Source organism: Nicotiana tabacum, chromosome 7 (assembly GCF_000715075.1).
Source record: "Nicotiana tabacum cultivar K326 chromosome 7, ASM71507v2, whole genome shotgun sequence".
NCBI lineage: Eukaryota > Viridiplantae > Streptophyta > Magnoliopsida > Solanales > Solanaceae > Nicotiana > Nicotiana tabacum.
In genome coordinates, this window is record NC_134086.1 from 135,804,782 (window position 1) to 135,818,343 (window position 13,562).

The following is a 13,562-nucleotide window of genomic DNA, read 5'->3' on the forward strand; positions in this document are numbered from 1 at the left end:
AATTTGCCAAATAATACCATGTAAACATTGGACAACAATTATCACACAATTAACATTTAATTATACTAAACACTTAATGACAAAATACAATGAAGGACGCACATATTTTATTTTTCTTTTAATAAACAGATTGCGGTTCACACGACATATAGACATATATTTTTTATATTTATTTATTTTTTTTTGAATAAAACAACCATGGGCAAAATCAACAAATAACTAGCAAAAAATGCCACGTAAAAATCCAGCAAATGTACAGTAAAAACCAATTGGTATTATTTTGTTTCTTTTGGAGTGATTGTCGCGTAAAACAAAAATCACGTGCTCACAACACCTACTATTGCCTTTAACCTTGCTTCTCCCTTTCCTTCCATTGTTAGCCTTTGTGAGGCTAAGAAGAGATTATTTCTTTCAAAGATCTAGACGAAACTAAAATCTCAGCTATAGAAATCCCCACAGACGGCGCCAAATTATTTGACTCAAAAGATATTGGGATCTTTTTGAATAAATCAACTTAAGGAAATGAATGGGTAAATCTTAGCTAAGTATAATAATCTCTAGAACAAAATATATACGAGATGAATCAAAGGATAATATTTCTTGACCTTATCAAGAATGATCGAACAATACTGATATTAATCGTTTTATAAGCAAGTGTTCTTAGTTGGGGAAAATGCAGAAGAAGCCCTCTACAAGGTTGTCTTTACGCTATATATATAAGGGACAAACTCCTTCTAAGCCCTAAAAGACGAATGATAGAGAATATTCGAAAGAATATTCCTAATGTCCCCTAATGGACCTACGCTACTGCGAAGGTTGTACGGTCTCTTGTTCTCTTGTTCTCTCGTCTGTCGTCCCCTGCAGTGATGTCAAGCTACGAGGATCTCGTCGCTTGTCGTACTCATCAACAGTCGTGGTCGTCCAAATTTGGACCCATACAACTATATTTCGGGTTATTACATGGAGATTTCTTCATTTGTGTTCCAAATCTTTCCTTTAATTTTCATTAAAAAGACATTGAAAGAAGTGCAGCTTTGCATTTTTATCCATGGCGTGTGAAAACTCAACCTAATGAAGACTCAAAACTAAGAGATCAATTCCTTTAGTATAGACTAGATGACTTATATGCATGTTTCTAATTATTGAAATGAAACCATGTGAATTTAAAGTTTATTACTCTGGTCTCTGTCTAATTTCATTTAAAAAGAAGCTGACACTCCTAAAACAGCAATCAAATTTGAGGATTATCCTTCCATACTCTAATTTCTTGCCTCTCAAGTTCTTGTTTAAGTGTATTGTTCATTTGCAGCTTGACACATTATTTGTTAATAATCTTTGTGTTGCTCTGTTTGTTTCTAAGTCGTATTCTGTCTGCAAAACTTTGAGGAAAATTCTTAATTCAATTTCTGGAATTCTATTTTCACATCAATACTAGATTCAAGTCTAAAAACTCTTTTGTTCTAAGTTTATTATATTGTTGTTCAGTTGATAAATTCTCTCTGTTTATCTGCAGAGAATATTTAGGATAGAAGCATAGTTGATTGAACGTTATGATGCGAATTGAAATTGCCCAACTTTTGGAGCAGACGCGAGAACCCGATTGAAGTATCGAGTAGAAGACAAAGATCGTAATAAACGAAACCTGATCATACATCTTGACTGCTTAGATTTTAGGGAGTTATTCAATTTCTTCTATCGTATGAACTATATATTCTTATGAGAAGGGGGAAATAACAAAGGTTGTGGTGGAGTGGTAAGTATTCTTTTATCTTTAATCAAAGGTTTCGGGTCCGAACCTTAGGTATGAAGTCGCCTTTGTTAGGAGCTCTTTACCCCCAATGCGGATACCAGATACCGATGGGATAACCAAAAAAAAGAAAAGACGAATAGTTTGAGATGCTGAGAAAAGGGTGTATCTTGTGAATTGCCATTATTAGGATTTGCTGTGAAATTTCAACATTGAGAAGCTGGTGTTATATGGGAGAAAATATGTTTTTGTACTAAATTTGAATTACCATACAAAAAATCAAGAGAATTATTCTGCAACTAATATAAGCTAGAGTATGAATGTCAAAATCTTAAAGCCTAAATCAGACAATCTGATTTGGAGATCAATTTGCTTCTATGAGCTGGAGTTTCAAAATTGAAGTGCCAAGCTTGAAGAAATGAAAATAATTTATTCTACCATCAAATCAAGAGAGTGCAGATTTTAAAGATGTCGCAAAGACCTCTAATTCCTTTAAGCCTTCTTCGGGGGATTTTGCTTCACCTAGTATTCTTACCATCGCACTACCAACAATCACACCATCAGCTCCCCATCCTGCCACCTGCAATACATGCATCAAAGCAAAATAATAAATAACCATTTTTTAACTCTCAGAAAGCCTTGTTCCAAGTCATTGAAAAGCTTACCTGCTTGACGTGCTCGGGTTTTGATATACCAAATCCCACAGCCACTGGTTTAGATGTTGCCTGTCAAAGAGCAAAGGACAAGTTTCCCACGGGCTCAATAATTTAGGCCTAAAAACTTGGGGGGAAATAAAAGGGAGATGCTTCGGAGAGGTCAAACCCATGTTTTATTGCAGGCATCCAAGTAAATTGGGTAATGATAATCAAAAGGTAATTTGTTTTGTTTACTTTCAAAAAACTGAATCTGACCCAAGAATCAAATTCTCATGATTGAGCATGTGTATTGTAGAAATCTAATCGGAGCTTTCAGATTTCACTTAAGATGACTCGGACTTCCCTAGACCAAGATCTGAGCAATCACAGCACAAGGATGGTGCTCAGCATTCTTTTTAATCCTTGGAGTCTGAAGTGGTTTCAGAAGGCAGCAGGACCTGGTTAAGTCCAAGGAAGCCCCTGCCTGCATTCTATAAATTGCCGCCAAAAAATAGCAAAATATTGTGTAATTCAATGGACACTTCTTCGATCCAAGGATGATTTTTTTTTCTTCATAAATTTTCTTTTTTAGTGATTTTTTCCTCAAATTCAAGGATGAATTCGCAATTCTAATTAGAGAAGAAACATCCTGAACATTTGAAAGGAAAAAGAAAGAAAAGAGAGAGAATATCTGAAGTTTGAATGAGCAAGTTAAGTAGATTTAAAGAAGCACGTAGAAGCGAAAATTTTCCATCCAATGTTCTTGGTGTCCTTCAAGAGAAAGTCTACTATGCCGAGATATGTATCTTTGAACTATATATCAAACCAACTTCTGGAAGACCATCATGCAGAACATAAGAATTTAAGACACAATAGCTTAGGCATTATATGGAAGACGTGAGAATTATAAGAAGCATAAGCCAAAACCTCTTTAATGTCGATCAGGAGCGATTGAACCTTCGAACTGACAGATTCACGAGCTCCAGTAACTCCAATTGAGCTCACCTACAAGTTCAAGAACTAAATAATAAATTTTTACTAGCAACAATAGAAGCGAAACGAAGAGATTGTCACCAGCATATCTCAAGTGAACGAATTCATTAGAAATATCCATAAATATTGGTTCAATTTTTCACACTCTCATATCTATGGTACATGTAGATTTTAGCACTTTTAATTTATTGAAGCTGACACTATAAATATCAGCAAGTATGATCCCAAAGCGCTGCAGATCAATCAACCCCTGCTAAAAATATGCATTTACATCACACCGTTCAATCCACAGGTTGTAATTGACTAGCTATATTCATGGGTGCCTTACATTCTGTTACTCAAAATATGATTATTATAAATTGAAGCATGAATGAAGATAATAGTCCATTAACATGTGGTATAGGGAAAGAACTTGAGGTTGATATGCAAACTGACGCTCATCAAGTGATCACCAGCCAAGAATCTAGATTACTGCAACCACGTGTGCATAATTGAAAGTGAATAAATTCCAGAGCGAGGACCAAGAAACAAAAGGGAGGGTAAGACATTGAATAAAATCTGAAAATGTTGCACCTTCTTTGTAAGCAAACGGCAAAAACAGTAATGGTTAAAACAGCTTTCTACTAAACGAGAGGGAAGTTCTTACAAGATACACGAATCCTTCCGACGCTTCAGTAATGGCTTTCATACGAATTGTTGGAGTAGTCGGTGTTGTAAGCAATACCTAAAGGAAAATGAAAATTCAATTTTTGAAATGGGAAACTAGGATAAGGCAAATATGTTTTCATTGAGGAAAAATAGTACAGGTGAATGATCAAATGCTATGCTCAATCCAAACAAGAGGAAAAATTTCGCAATATCACTAAGCATTCACATCAAGGTCACCAAAGAAGAATAAGACAAAGAAATTCGAATAAAAACAAGAGAAGACAAAACAATGAAACAAAATTGATAACCTCTTCTAATGGAGGAACCTGCAGAAATTGTTCCTTTTGATATATCATCAATATAGACTCTATGAGTCCACCCTCTACCAACAAAGAAATTCATTGTCCACCATTTCCAAGCACTCCATGACTCATGCAACATAAATAATAGCCTCATAATTTGATTGAAAGAGTCATATCTATCAAACTTCAAAGACATCCGTTGCATTCACCCAGATGGCAAAAATGTTCTTTTCTAGTAAATGATAGTATGCTATTGTCCTATACACATGTAAGCATGTCCATGAGCATGAGCAAATCACATAAAGGCAATTACTCGTGACTCAGAGTGGAGTATAGACTAAGTAAATTTGCTATGTAATCACGAAGCAGATATATCACGTGAAACTAACTGCACACCTAAGGACTGAGGTAAAGGATTTGTTTATTTTTAAACAGACAAATGAAGAAAATTGTGTGTCGAGACTTTGGGGCATCTCATGAGAGTTGGAAATTGCGATAGATATTTGGCACAAAGACTAACCAATTCAATATTACGCCTAGCAGCTTCCTTTCTTAAAATTTCAGTTTCCTCAAGAGGGACATCTGGAACAACAAGTCCTGAAAAGACACAGAATTGTCATAGCGAGACATATAACAAGTCAGAACGAAGAAAACATACGACTAGGTCAATGGCGTGAAAGAAGACCGCATTATCAGCACCATGTTGTATAATGCAACAACTGAAATAAAGAAAACTCATTCACTGCAAATCTTCAATTATTTCCAGGAAATAGCTAATATGCACCCACACAAACCAATCAACACTTGTTTGGAACTAAGGTGCAGTTGTTGTTGTACAAACCAATCAACATTTATTTAAGGTATAAGTCATCTCCACCAACAAATGTTATAGACAAGATGGTGGAACAAAACTAAGATGGGAAATTCCAATTACCATGCAAAATAGCATAAAGGTTGCATCAACCACAGGTTTTTTCAGCTTCTTTTTCTATCTGTAAAACTTTTTGCTTTTACTTACAACGCGTCTATACTGCAGTTTTTGTAAGATGTACTAAGTTGGATGACAAAATGCTTTTCTTTAGGAAATTGATAGAAGAATTTTACACAGTTCAATCGTTTTAGTGGAAATTTTTCTTTAGATAAAGTACTTAATATTTTTATTGATTTGCGGGAAGTAAACCCTTATGTATACCAGAAGTAGAGAATCTCCACGTCAAAAAAAGTTTGATACCTTACAGATCTCAACCAACTAATACTAACTGTGACCTCATGGTTACACCAAAAACTCACTCGTTTTAGTGCAGATATATACTAACATAGAAAGGAAAAGGAAGAAAGAAAAGCATGCGATAAGACATGCCTCATTATCAGAAGTTCAAAACTAATCAGTAACTGGTGGGGGAAAAGGAGCCCAAAATTAAAACACTAGCTTTCAAGTTGCAAAAATATTAGGGCTTAACCTGTTATAAGGTGCTAAATGATTGGTAGTCATCGATTCATCCAAAATAAATTCTCATTTTAAACAGTGTGAGCACGTGATTTTTGTTTCCACGACAATTACTCCAAAAGAAATCGAAAATAAAACAAATTGTCTTGTTGTACAATTTTTAGAATTTGCGTGGCATTTTTTGGTAGTTATTTGTAGTTTTTGCCTGTGATTGTTTCAAATATTTGAGTCTCCGCATTCCAATCTTGTATACCATCTTCTCAAAAGTTGAAGTTGGCAAAGATTTAGTGAATAAATCTGCTAGATTATCACTTGAACGGATTTGTTGCACATCAATGTCACCATTTTTCTGAAAATCGTGTGTGTAGAATAATTTTGGTGAAATGTGCTTCGTTCTATCTCCTTTTATAAATCCTCCCTTCAATTGGGCTATGCATGCAGCATTGTCTTCGTATAAAATTGTGGGTCTTTTCTCACATTCCAAACCATATTTTTGTCGAATAAAATGAATTATTGATCTCAACCATACGCATTCCCTACTTGCTTCATGAATAGCTATTATCTCAGTGTGATTTGAAGAAGTAGCAACGATAGATTGCTTTGTGGAGCGCCATGATATGATAGTACCTCCATATGTAAATACGTAGCCGGTTTGAGATCGAGCTTTATGGGGATCAGATAAATAACCTGCATCTGCATAATCAACAAGGTCTGCACTATCTTTGTTAGCATAAAACAAACCCATATCAAGAGTTCCCTTTAAATATCGCAATATATGCTTAATCCTGTTCCAATGTCTCCGTGTAGGAGAAGAACTATATCTTGCTAGTAAATTAACAGAAAATGCTATGTCAGGCCTTGTAGCATTAGCAAGATACATTAGTGCACCAATTGCACTGAGATATAGTACTTCGGGACCAAGGAGTTCCTCGTCCTCTTCTGGAGGTCGGAACAAATCCTTATTCGCTTCAAGTGATCGAACAACCATTGGTGTACTCAATGGGTGCGCTTTATCCATGTAAAAGCGTTATAAGACCCTTTCTGTATAGGCAGATTGATGGATAAAGATCTCGTCTGCTAAATGTTCAATTTGCAGACCAAGACAAATTTTGTCTTTCCAAGATCTTTCATCTCAAATTCTTTCTTAAAATATTCAATTGCCTTTTGGAGCTCTTCTGGAGTTCCAACAAGATTTATGTCATCAACATAAACAGCAAGTATAACAAATTCTGATGCCATTTTCTTTATAAAAATACATGGACAAATAACATCATTTATGTAACCTTCTTTCAGCAAATATTCACTAAGGCGATTATACCACATGCGCCCAGATTGTTTTAAACCGTACAAAGATCTTTGTAATCTGATTGAATACATTTCCTGAGATTTTGCTTCAGGCATTTTAAATCCTTCAGGGATTTTCATATAAATTTCATTATCAAGTGAACCGTACAGATAAGCTGTAACTATATCCATTAGATGTATTTCAAGCTTTTCATGTAGTGCTAAACTGATGAGATATCGAAATGTTATGACATCCATAACAGGTGAATATGTTTCATCAAAATCGATTCCAGGTCGTTGTGAGAATCCTTGTGCAACAAGGCAAACTTTGTATCTTTCAACTTCATTTTTATCATTCCTTTTTCGCACAAAAACTCATTTATGACCAACTGGTTTTATACCAGTGGGTGTTTGGACTACTGGTCCAAAGACCTCTCTTTTAGCAAGTGACTTCAATTCCGATTGAATTGCCTCTTGCCATTTTGGTTAATCAGATCTTTGTCAACATTCTTCGACAGATCGAGGTTCAAGATCCTCACTATCTTGCATAATGTTAAGTGCAACATTATATGCAAAAATATTATCTACCACTATTTCAGATCGATTTAAATTAATCCCATCACTGATCGAACTTATTAAAAGTTCCTCACTCACATGAGCTTCGGGTTCATTAATTTCTTCAGGAATCTCAGAACTAATCAGATTTTGGGTCTCTTCAGGAGATCCCTTCATAGTATCGTTTTGATCATTTGTCGATTTTCTTTTTCGAGGATTTCGATCCTTAGAACCCAAAGGCCTACCACGCTTCAGGCGTGCTTTAGGTTCACTATCTCTCATGCTAGTAGATGGTCCTACTGGGACATCAATTCGGAAAGACACATTCTTTGCTGGGATATGTGACTTAGTTATCCTTTTCAAATTAGTAAATGCGTCTGGCATTTGATTTGCTATATTTTGTAAATGGATGATCTTCTGGACCTCCTGATTACATATAGGGGTACGGGGATCAAAGTGAGATAACGATGAAATTTTTCACACAATTTCTCTTTTGATTTCCTTTTTCTCTCCCCCTAATTGTGGAAATTTTTTTTCATCAAACCGACAATCTGCAAATCGAGCAGTAAATAAATCTCCTGTTAATGGTTCAAGATAGCGAATAATAGAGGGTGATTCAAACCCAACATATATTCCTATCCTTTTTTGTGGTCCCATCTTACTACCTTGTGGTGGTGCTACTAACACATATACAACACATTCGAAAATTCGTAGATGGGAAATGTTTGGTTTATAACCAAAAACTAATTGTGACGGAGAATATTTATTATAATGTGTCGGTCTGGGACGGATAAGTGATGCTGCATGCAAGATAGCATGGCCCCAAGCAGTAGTGGGCAATTTTGTTTTCATAAGTAGTGGTCTTTCTATCAATTGCAGGCGTTTAATAAATGACTCTGCAAGGCCATTTTGAGTATGAACATAAGCTACAGGATGTTCAACTTTTATCCCAACAGATAGACGATAATCATCAAAAGCTTGAGTTGAGAATTCTCCAGCATTATCAAGGCGAATAGCCTTTATAGGATAATCTGGGAATTGTGCCCTTAATCGAATTATTTGGGCTAATAGCTTCGCAAACGCCAGGTTGCAAGATGATAGTAGGCACACATGAGACCATCTTGAATATGCATCTATTAGGACCATAAATTATCTAAACAACTCACTTGGTGGGTGAATAGGTCCACATATATCCCCATGTATACGCTCTAAAAAGGTAGGGGATTCAATACCAACCTTCATTGGTGATGGTCTAGTGATCATTTTTCCTTGATAACAAGCATCACAAGAAAATTCGTCATTTTTAAGAATCTTCAAGTTCTTTAATGGATGTCCACTCGAATTTTCAGTAATTCGTCTTATCATTATTGATCCAGGATGGCCCAAACGGCCATGCCAAAGCACAAAAGTATTTGAATCCGTAAACTTCTGGTTTACGATAGAGTGTGCTTCAATTGTACTAATTTTTGAATAGTATAAGCCAGAAGATAAAGTTGGTAACTTTTCTACAATGCATTTCTGGCTAGAAATATTCTTTGTAATACAAAGATATTCCCTATTCATTTCATCTATTGTCTCAACATGATACCCATTTCGGCGGATATCTATAAAACTCAACAAGTTTCTTCGGGACTTGGAGGAGAACAATGCATTGTCTATAATAAGTTTTGTTCCCTTAGACAGAAATATTATGGCTCTTCTGGAGTCTTCAATCAAACTTATTATTACCATAAATTGTTGAAACATTTGCTTTTTCCTTATGCAAATAAGAAAAGTATTTCTGATCGTTGAATATGGCATGAGTTGTTCCACTATCAATAACACAAATATCTTCATAGTTTGTCTTTGATCCAAACATAATTTAAGGGTTATCCATATTCTTCAAAATAACATAAATAAAATATATTATAGTAAACATCATTATCAAAGCATAACTTTTATTTATGTACAACAATTACATAACCATACTATCTATTACAAACAACAAAAATTAAAATATTTACATTTCTACAGATTCACTATCGATTACATGACTTGTTTCTCCTTCTGGAAGTGCAAAGTAATCAGCTACATCCAAATGCATGAAGTCTAAATTATCTTCAGAAATAAAATTTGCTCCAGCATTTTTCTCTGTCTTCTTCAGGGAGGTTTGATAAAGCTCAACCAGGTGCTTTGGCGTACGGCAGGTACGTGACCAGTGCCCTTTTCCTCCACATCTATAGCATGCATTTTCTGTATTTGGCGCTTGCACCGCTTCATGCTTTTGTTCCTTCCTTTTCCACTGTTGGTGGTGAGGAGGCTTCTTTGGTGCATTATTATTACCATGATTGGAGTTTCTTCCCAGACCACGGCCATGACCACGACTGGGGCCACGACCTCTTCCACGTTTAGCTTGGTGGAAGTTCGTCTCATTCACTTCAGGGAATGGACAAGAACTAATAGGTCGGTTTTCATGATTTTTCATTAATAGCCCATTATGTTGCTCTGCTATAAGAAGATGTGAGATAAGTTCAAAATACTTTTTAAATTCCATCTCTCGATATTGCTGCTGCAGGAGCATATTCGAGGCATGAAAAGTGGTGAAAGTTTTCTCCAACATATCATGATCAGTAATATTATCACCGCATAATTTCAATTGGGAAATAATTCTGAACATTGCAGAATTATACCCACTGATAGATTTAAAATCTTGTAGCCTTAGATGAGTCCAATCATAACGTGCCTGTAGAAGAACGACCATCTTCAGGTGGTCATATCTATCTTTCAAATTATTTCACAGTATGACTGGATCTTTAATAGTGAGATATTCCATTTTCAGGCCCTCATCAAGGTGATGGAGTAGGAATATCATTGTTTTGGCACGATCTTGGTTTGATGCCTGATTTTTATCCTTGATGGTGTCTGCCATACCCATCGCATCAAGATAAATTTCAGCATCAAGCACCCAAGACATGTAGCTTTTGTCTGATATATCCAGGGCTAAAAATTCAAGTTTAGAAAGATTTGACATTATTTAGGAAAAGAAAGTTCTTACCTCTAATACTTTCAAAGTATTTGCTCGAGATGTCAAAGTTTAGTGCTGATAACATGTTATAAAATAAAGACTATAAAGTAAAGACAAGTATAGAGAGAAACTGATATATTATTCGAATTCAAACTGATGTACATAATGAACTGAAATCTCTTCTATTTATAGAAGAAAGGAAGCTGTTGTGTAAGCTGCTGTGTAAGCTGTTGTGTAAGCTGCTATTACAAGTTGTTGTGTAAGCTGCTACTACAAGCTGCTGTGTAAGCTGCTACGCAAGCTGCTGTGTAAGCTGCTACTGCAAGTTGCTGTGTAAGCTGCTACTGCAAACTGCTGTGTAAGCTGTTACTATACCAGATATGGATAATCTTCTACTGAGAGCAATGTTTATCCATAACGGAGTACTGAATGGATAAGCTTATTATACCCGATATGGATAATCTTCTACCGAGGGTAATGTTTATCCATAATCGGGTACCGAAGTGATAAGCTTCTTCAGGAAGCTTATTTCCAATAGAGTACTAAATGGATAAACATATTTACGGTGGAGTCTCATATGGATAAGCTTCTTCAGGAAGATTATTTACAACGGAATACTAAATGAACATCCATAATATAATATATTTATAACAAGAAATAATTTTAGATTTCTTAAAAGACATTTGACAAAATATGCCAGAATAAACAAAGCGGCCGAGCAAGCAGACAACAAATCAAATCATAATTACTACCAGTCGGTAACATAAGGTCCATCAATAAAGTAATTTTAAGGACTGTTTGTATCTACAATTGCACTAGATAGTTAACAGGTGATTTTACAGCTTGTTAATCCCTAACTAGAAATTCGAGACTATGGGGTTTACGTCTTTTAACATTGATAAGACTTTGGCAAAATTGGTCCCTCTACTCAGTGATCTTGTAGCAGCAGCCTGAGAAAACAGATAAGTAAAGAAGAATGAGGATATACAAGAGGTAAAGGACAAAATATAGGACTAAAATGCACTAATCACTTCATCAAAACCTGGATGACTGGACCATCAGCCAATGGATCAGAGTAAGGTACCCCTAGTTCTATGATATCCGAACCACATCGATCAAGCAGTTTCAGTGCTTCTGCAGTTGTTGACATGTCAGGATCCCCAGCAGTGATGTATGGAATTAATGCCACCTTTGCAACAAAAATTTGAGTTTCAATTAAAAAACCAGAGATAATACTAGAAATACTTTTGAACGGTAAAAGCAGCTCGACGTTTTGACAGAAAAGCCATGAAAGAAGACATCTTTCTAACCTCGACAACTACCCACCAAAGTAACAAACAATTGCATAAAAATAAAAAGTTTCCACGGGAGTGTTTGTTTTTTTCCAATTCAATCAATGTTCAAAACAGAAATTCAATCAAAGCAGGTGAAAATTCTCTAACAGTAAGAAAATTCTTTTTGGGGGATAAGCTTCTGGCTGCTGTACATTTATCACTAATTTTCATAGTTTGAATAGGAGCTACAGATAAAACTACTCACTGGAAATCTCTCACACCTAAGTATCAAATCCAAGATTTTCTTGGAAACCCAATTAAAGCAAATTATCATCTTTTTAACCAATGCCCAACTCTAATAAACCTTCAAGAGCGTAAACACGTAAAAACCTAAGAATTATACAAAACAAAGGAATCACAACCCACAAAAAAATTCTTCTTTTTTGGGAAGAAGAAAAATGAGGAGACAGAAAGTCATACTTTGCCTTGTTTCCTCAATCGAGTGAAAGTTTCAGAAAGTCCAACAGTTGGTGTGGTGTTGAGAGCAGCCATGGGAGGTTTGACCGAAGTTGAAATCTTGAGTTTTTGGGTATTATTATAGGAGTGAGGAAAAGCGTGATTTTCAAGCTTGTTATTGGAGTGAATGAAGTGGGTTGCTTTTAGAAAAGATGCCATAACATCAGGACTTTTAACTTTCTGCTAATGGAGATGAAGAGATATAGCGGCAACGCACGGGGTATAAGTACGGCCTGCTGTAAGAATGAAGTGGCTGGATTTAGGAAAAGTTTCAGATGCGGGTAAGGCAAAAGAACTATTCACACTTAAGCCACCGATTTTTGGTGTAATTGCATTTGCGGTTGTAATTGTAAAAATTGCACGGGGCGCCCTATTTGGTCGCCCCCATTAACCTATACTCATTTTTTAAAAAAGTTTTAACTGTACCCATTTTTTAAACAATTTCAGCTCTCTTTCTCCTCCTCCTTCTCCTCCTTCGTTTTCTTCTTCTTCTTTCTTCTGTTGTTGGTGCTACTATAAAACTTCAGTTCATAGGGATGAACTTTCTGCTGCTGCTATTGGTGCTGTTATGTCCAGCAATTACAATACTGTCAACGTTCAACAATTGAAAACTAACCATTTTAGCTTTCTCCCAACATTCAACAATTGAAAGATGATACTTTTACAAATGGTATTGTTTTATAAGAGTATTGCTTTTCAAATTTTTTGATAATTCCATTATAGCAACTGGATCTTAATGACAACTTGTCATTGTTGTTTTAGAACTTCAGCTCTAAGAATATTGAAGTTCAGCAAATATAAAACAAACTTCACCCCTGAAGTTCATCACAAACATAACAAAGCTTCATCTAAAACATGCTGAAGTTCTGCAAATATAGAACAAAACTTCAGCTAAAACATGCTGAAGTTCAGCAAATAAAGAACAAAACTTCAGCTACTAGAATGCTTAAGTTCAGCAATTACAAACAAAAATTTCAGCAAATAGAGAACAAAACTTCAGCTGCTAGAATGCTTAAATTCAGCAATTACAAACAAAAACTTCAGCCAATTGGTTCAGCAATTTTTGCTACTTGAGGCCCGTCTATTAGAATGCTGAAATTTGCGTGATTGTCTTTGCTACTTTAGGCTCGTATGTCTAAGTTACGCGAAAAGTGGGT

General features: G+C 35.6%; 1 protein-coding gene across 1 annotated transcript; it reads right to left on the minus strand.

Moving 5' to 3' along the window:
- Positions 1–1,995: 1,995 nt before the first annotated feature.
- Positions 1,996–12,721, minus strand: LOC107787718 (tryptophan synthase alpha chain-like). Its single transcript, XM_075256790.1, has 10 exons — positions 12,370–12,721; positions 11,658–11,804; positions 11,474–11,565; positions 7,056–7,075; positions 5,506–5,556; positions 4,846–4,922; positions 4,022–4,099; positions 3,310–3,387; positions 2,413–2,472; positions 1,996–2,327 (listed from the first exon to the last, which is right to left on the minus strand). Exons 1-10 carry the CDS (start codon positions 12,562–12,564, stop codon positions 2,193–2,195), a joined length of 933 nt encoding a protein of 310 aa, XP_075112891.1. The 5' UTR covers positions 12,565–12,721; the 3' UTR covers positions 1,996–2,192.
- Between the last annotated feature and the right edge of the window lie 841 nt (positions 12,722–13,562).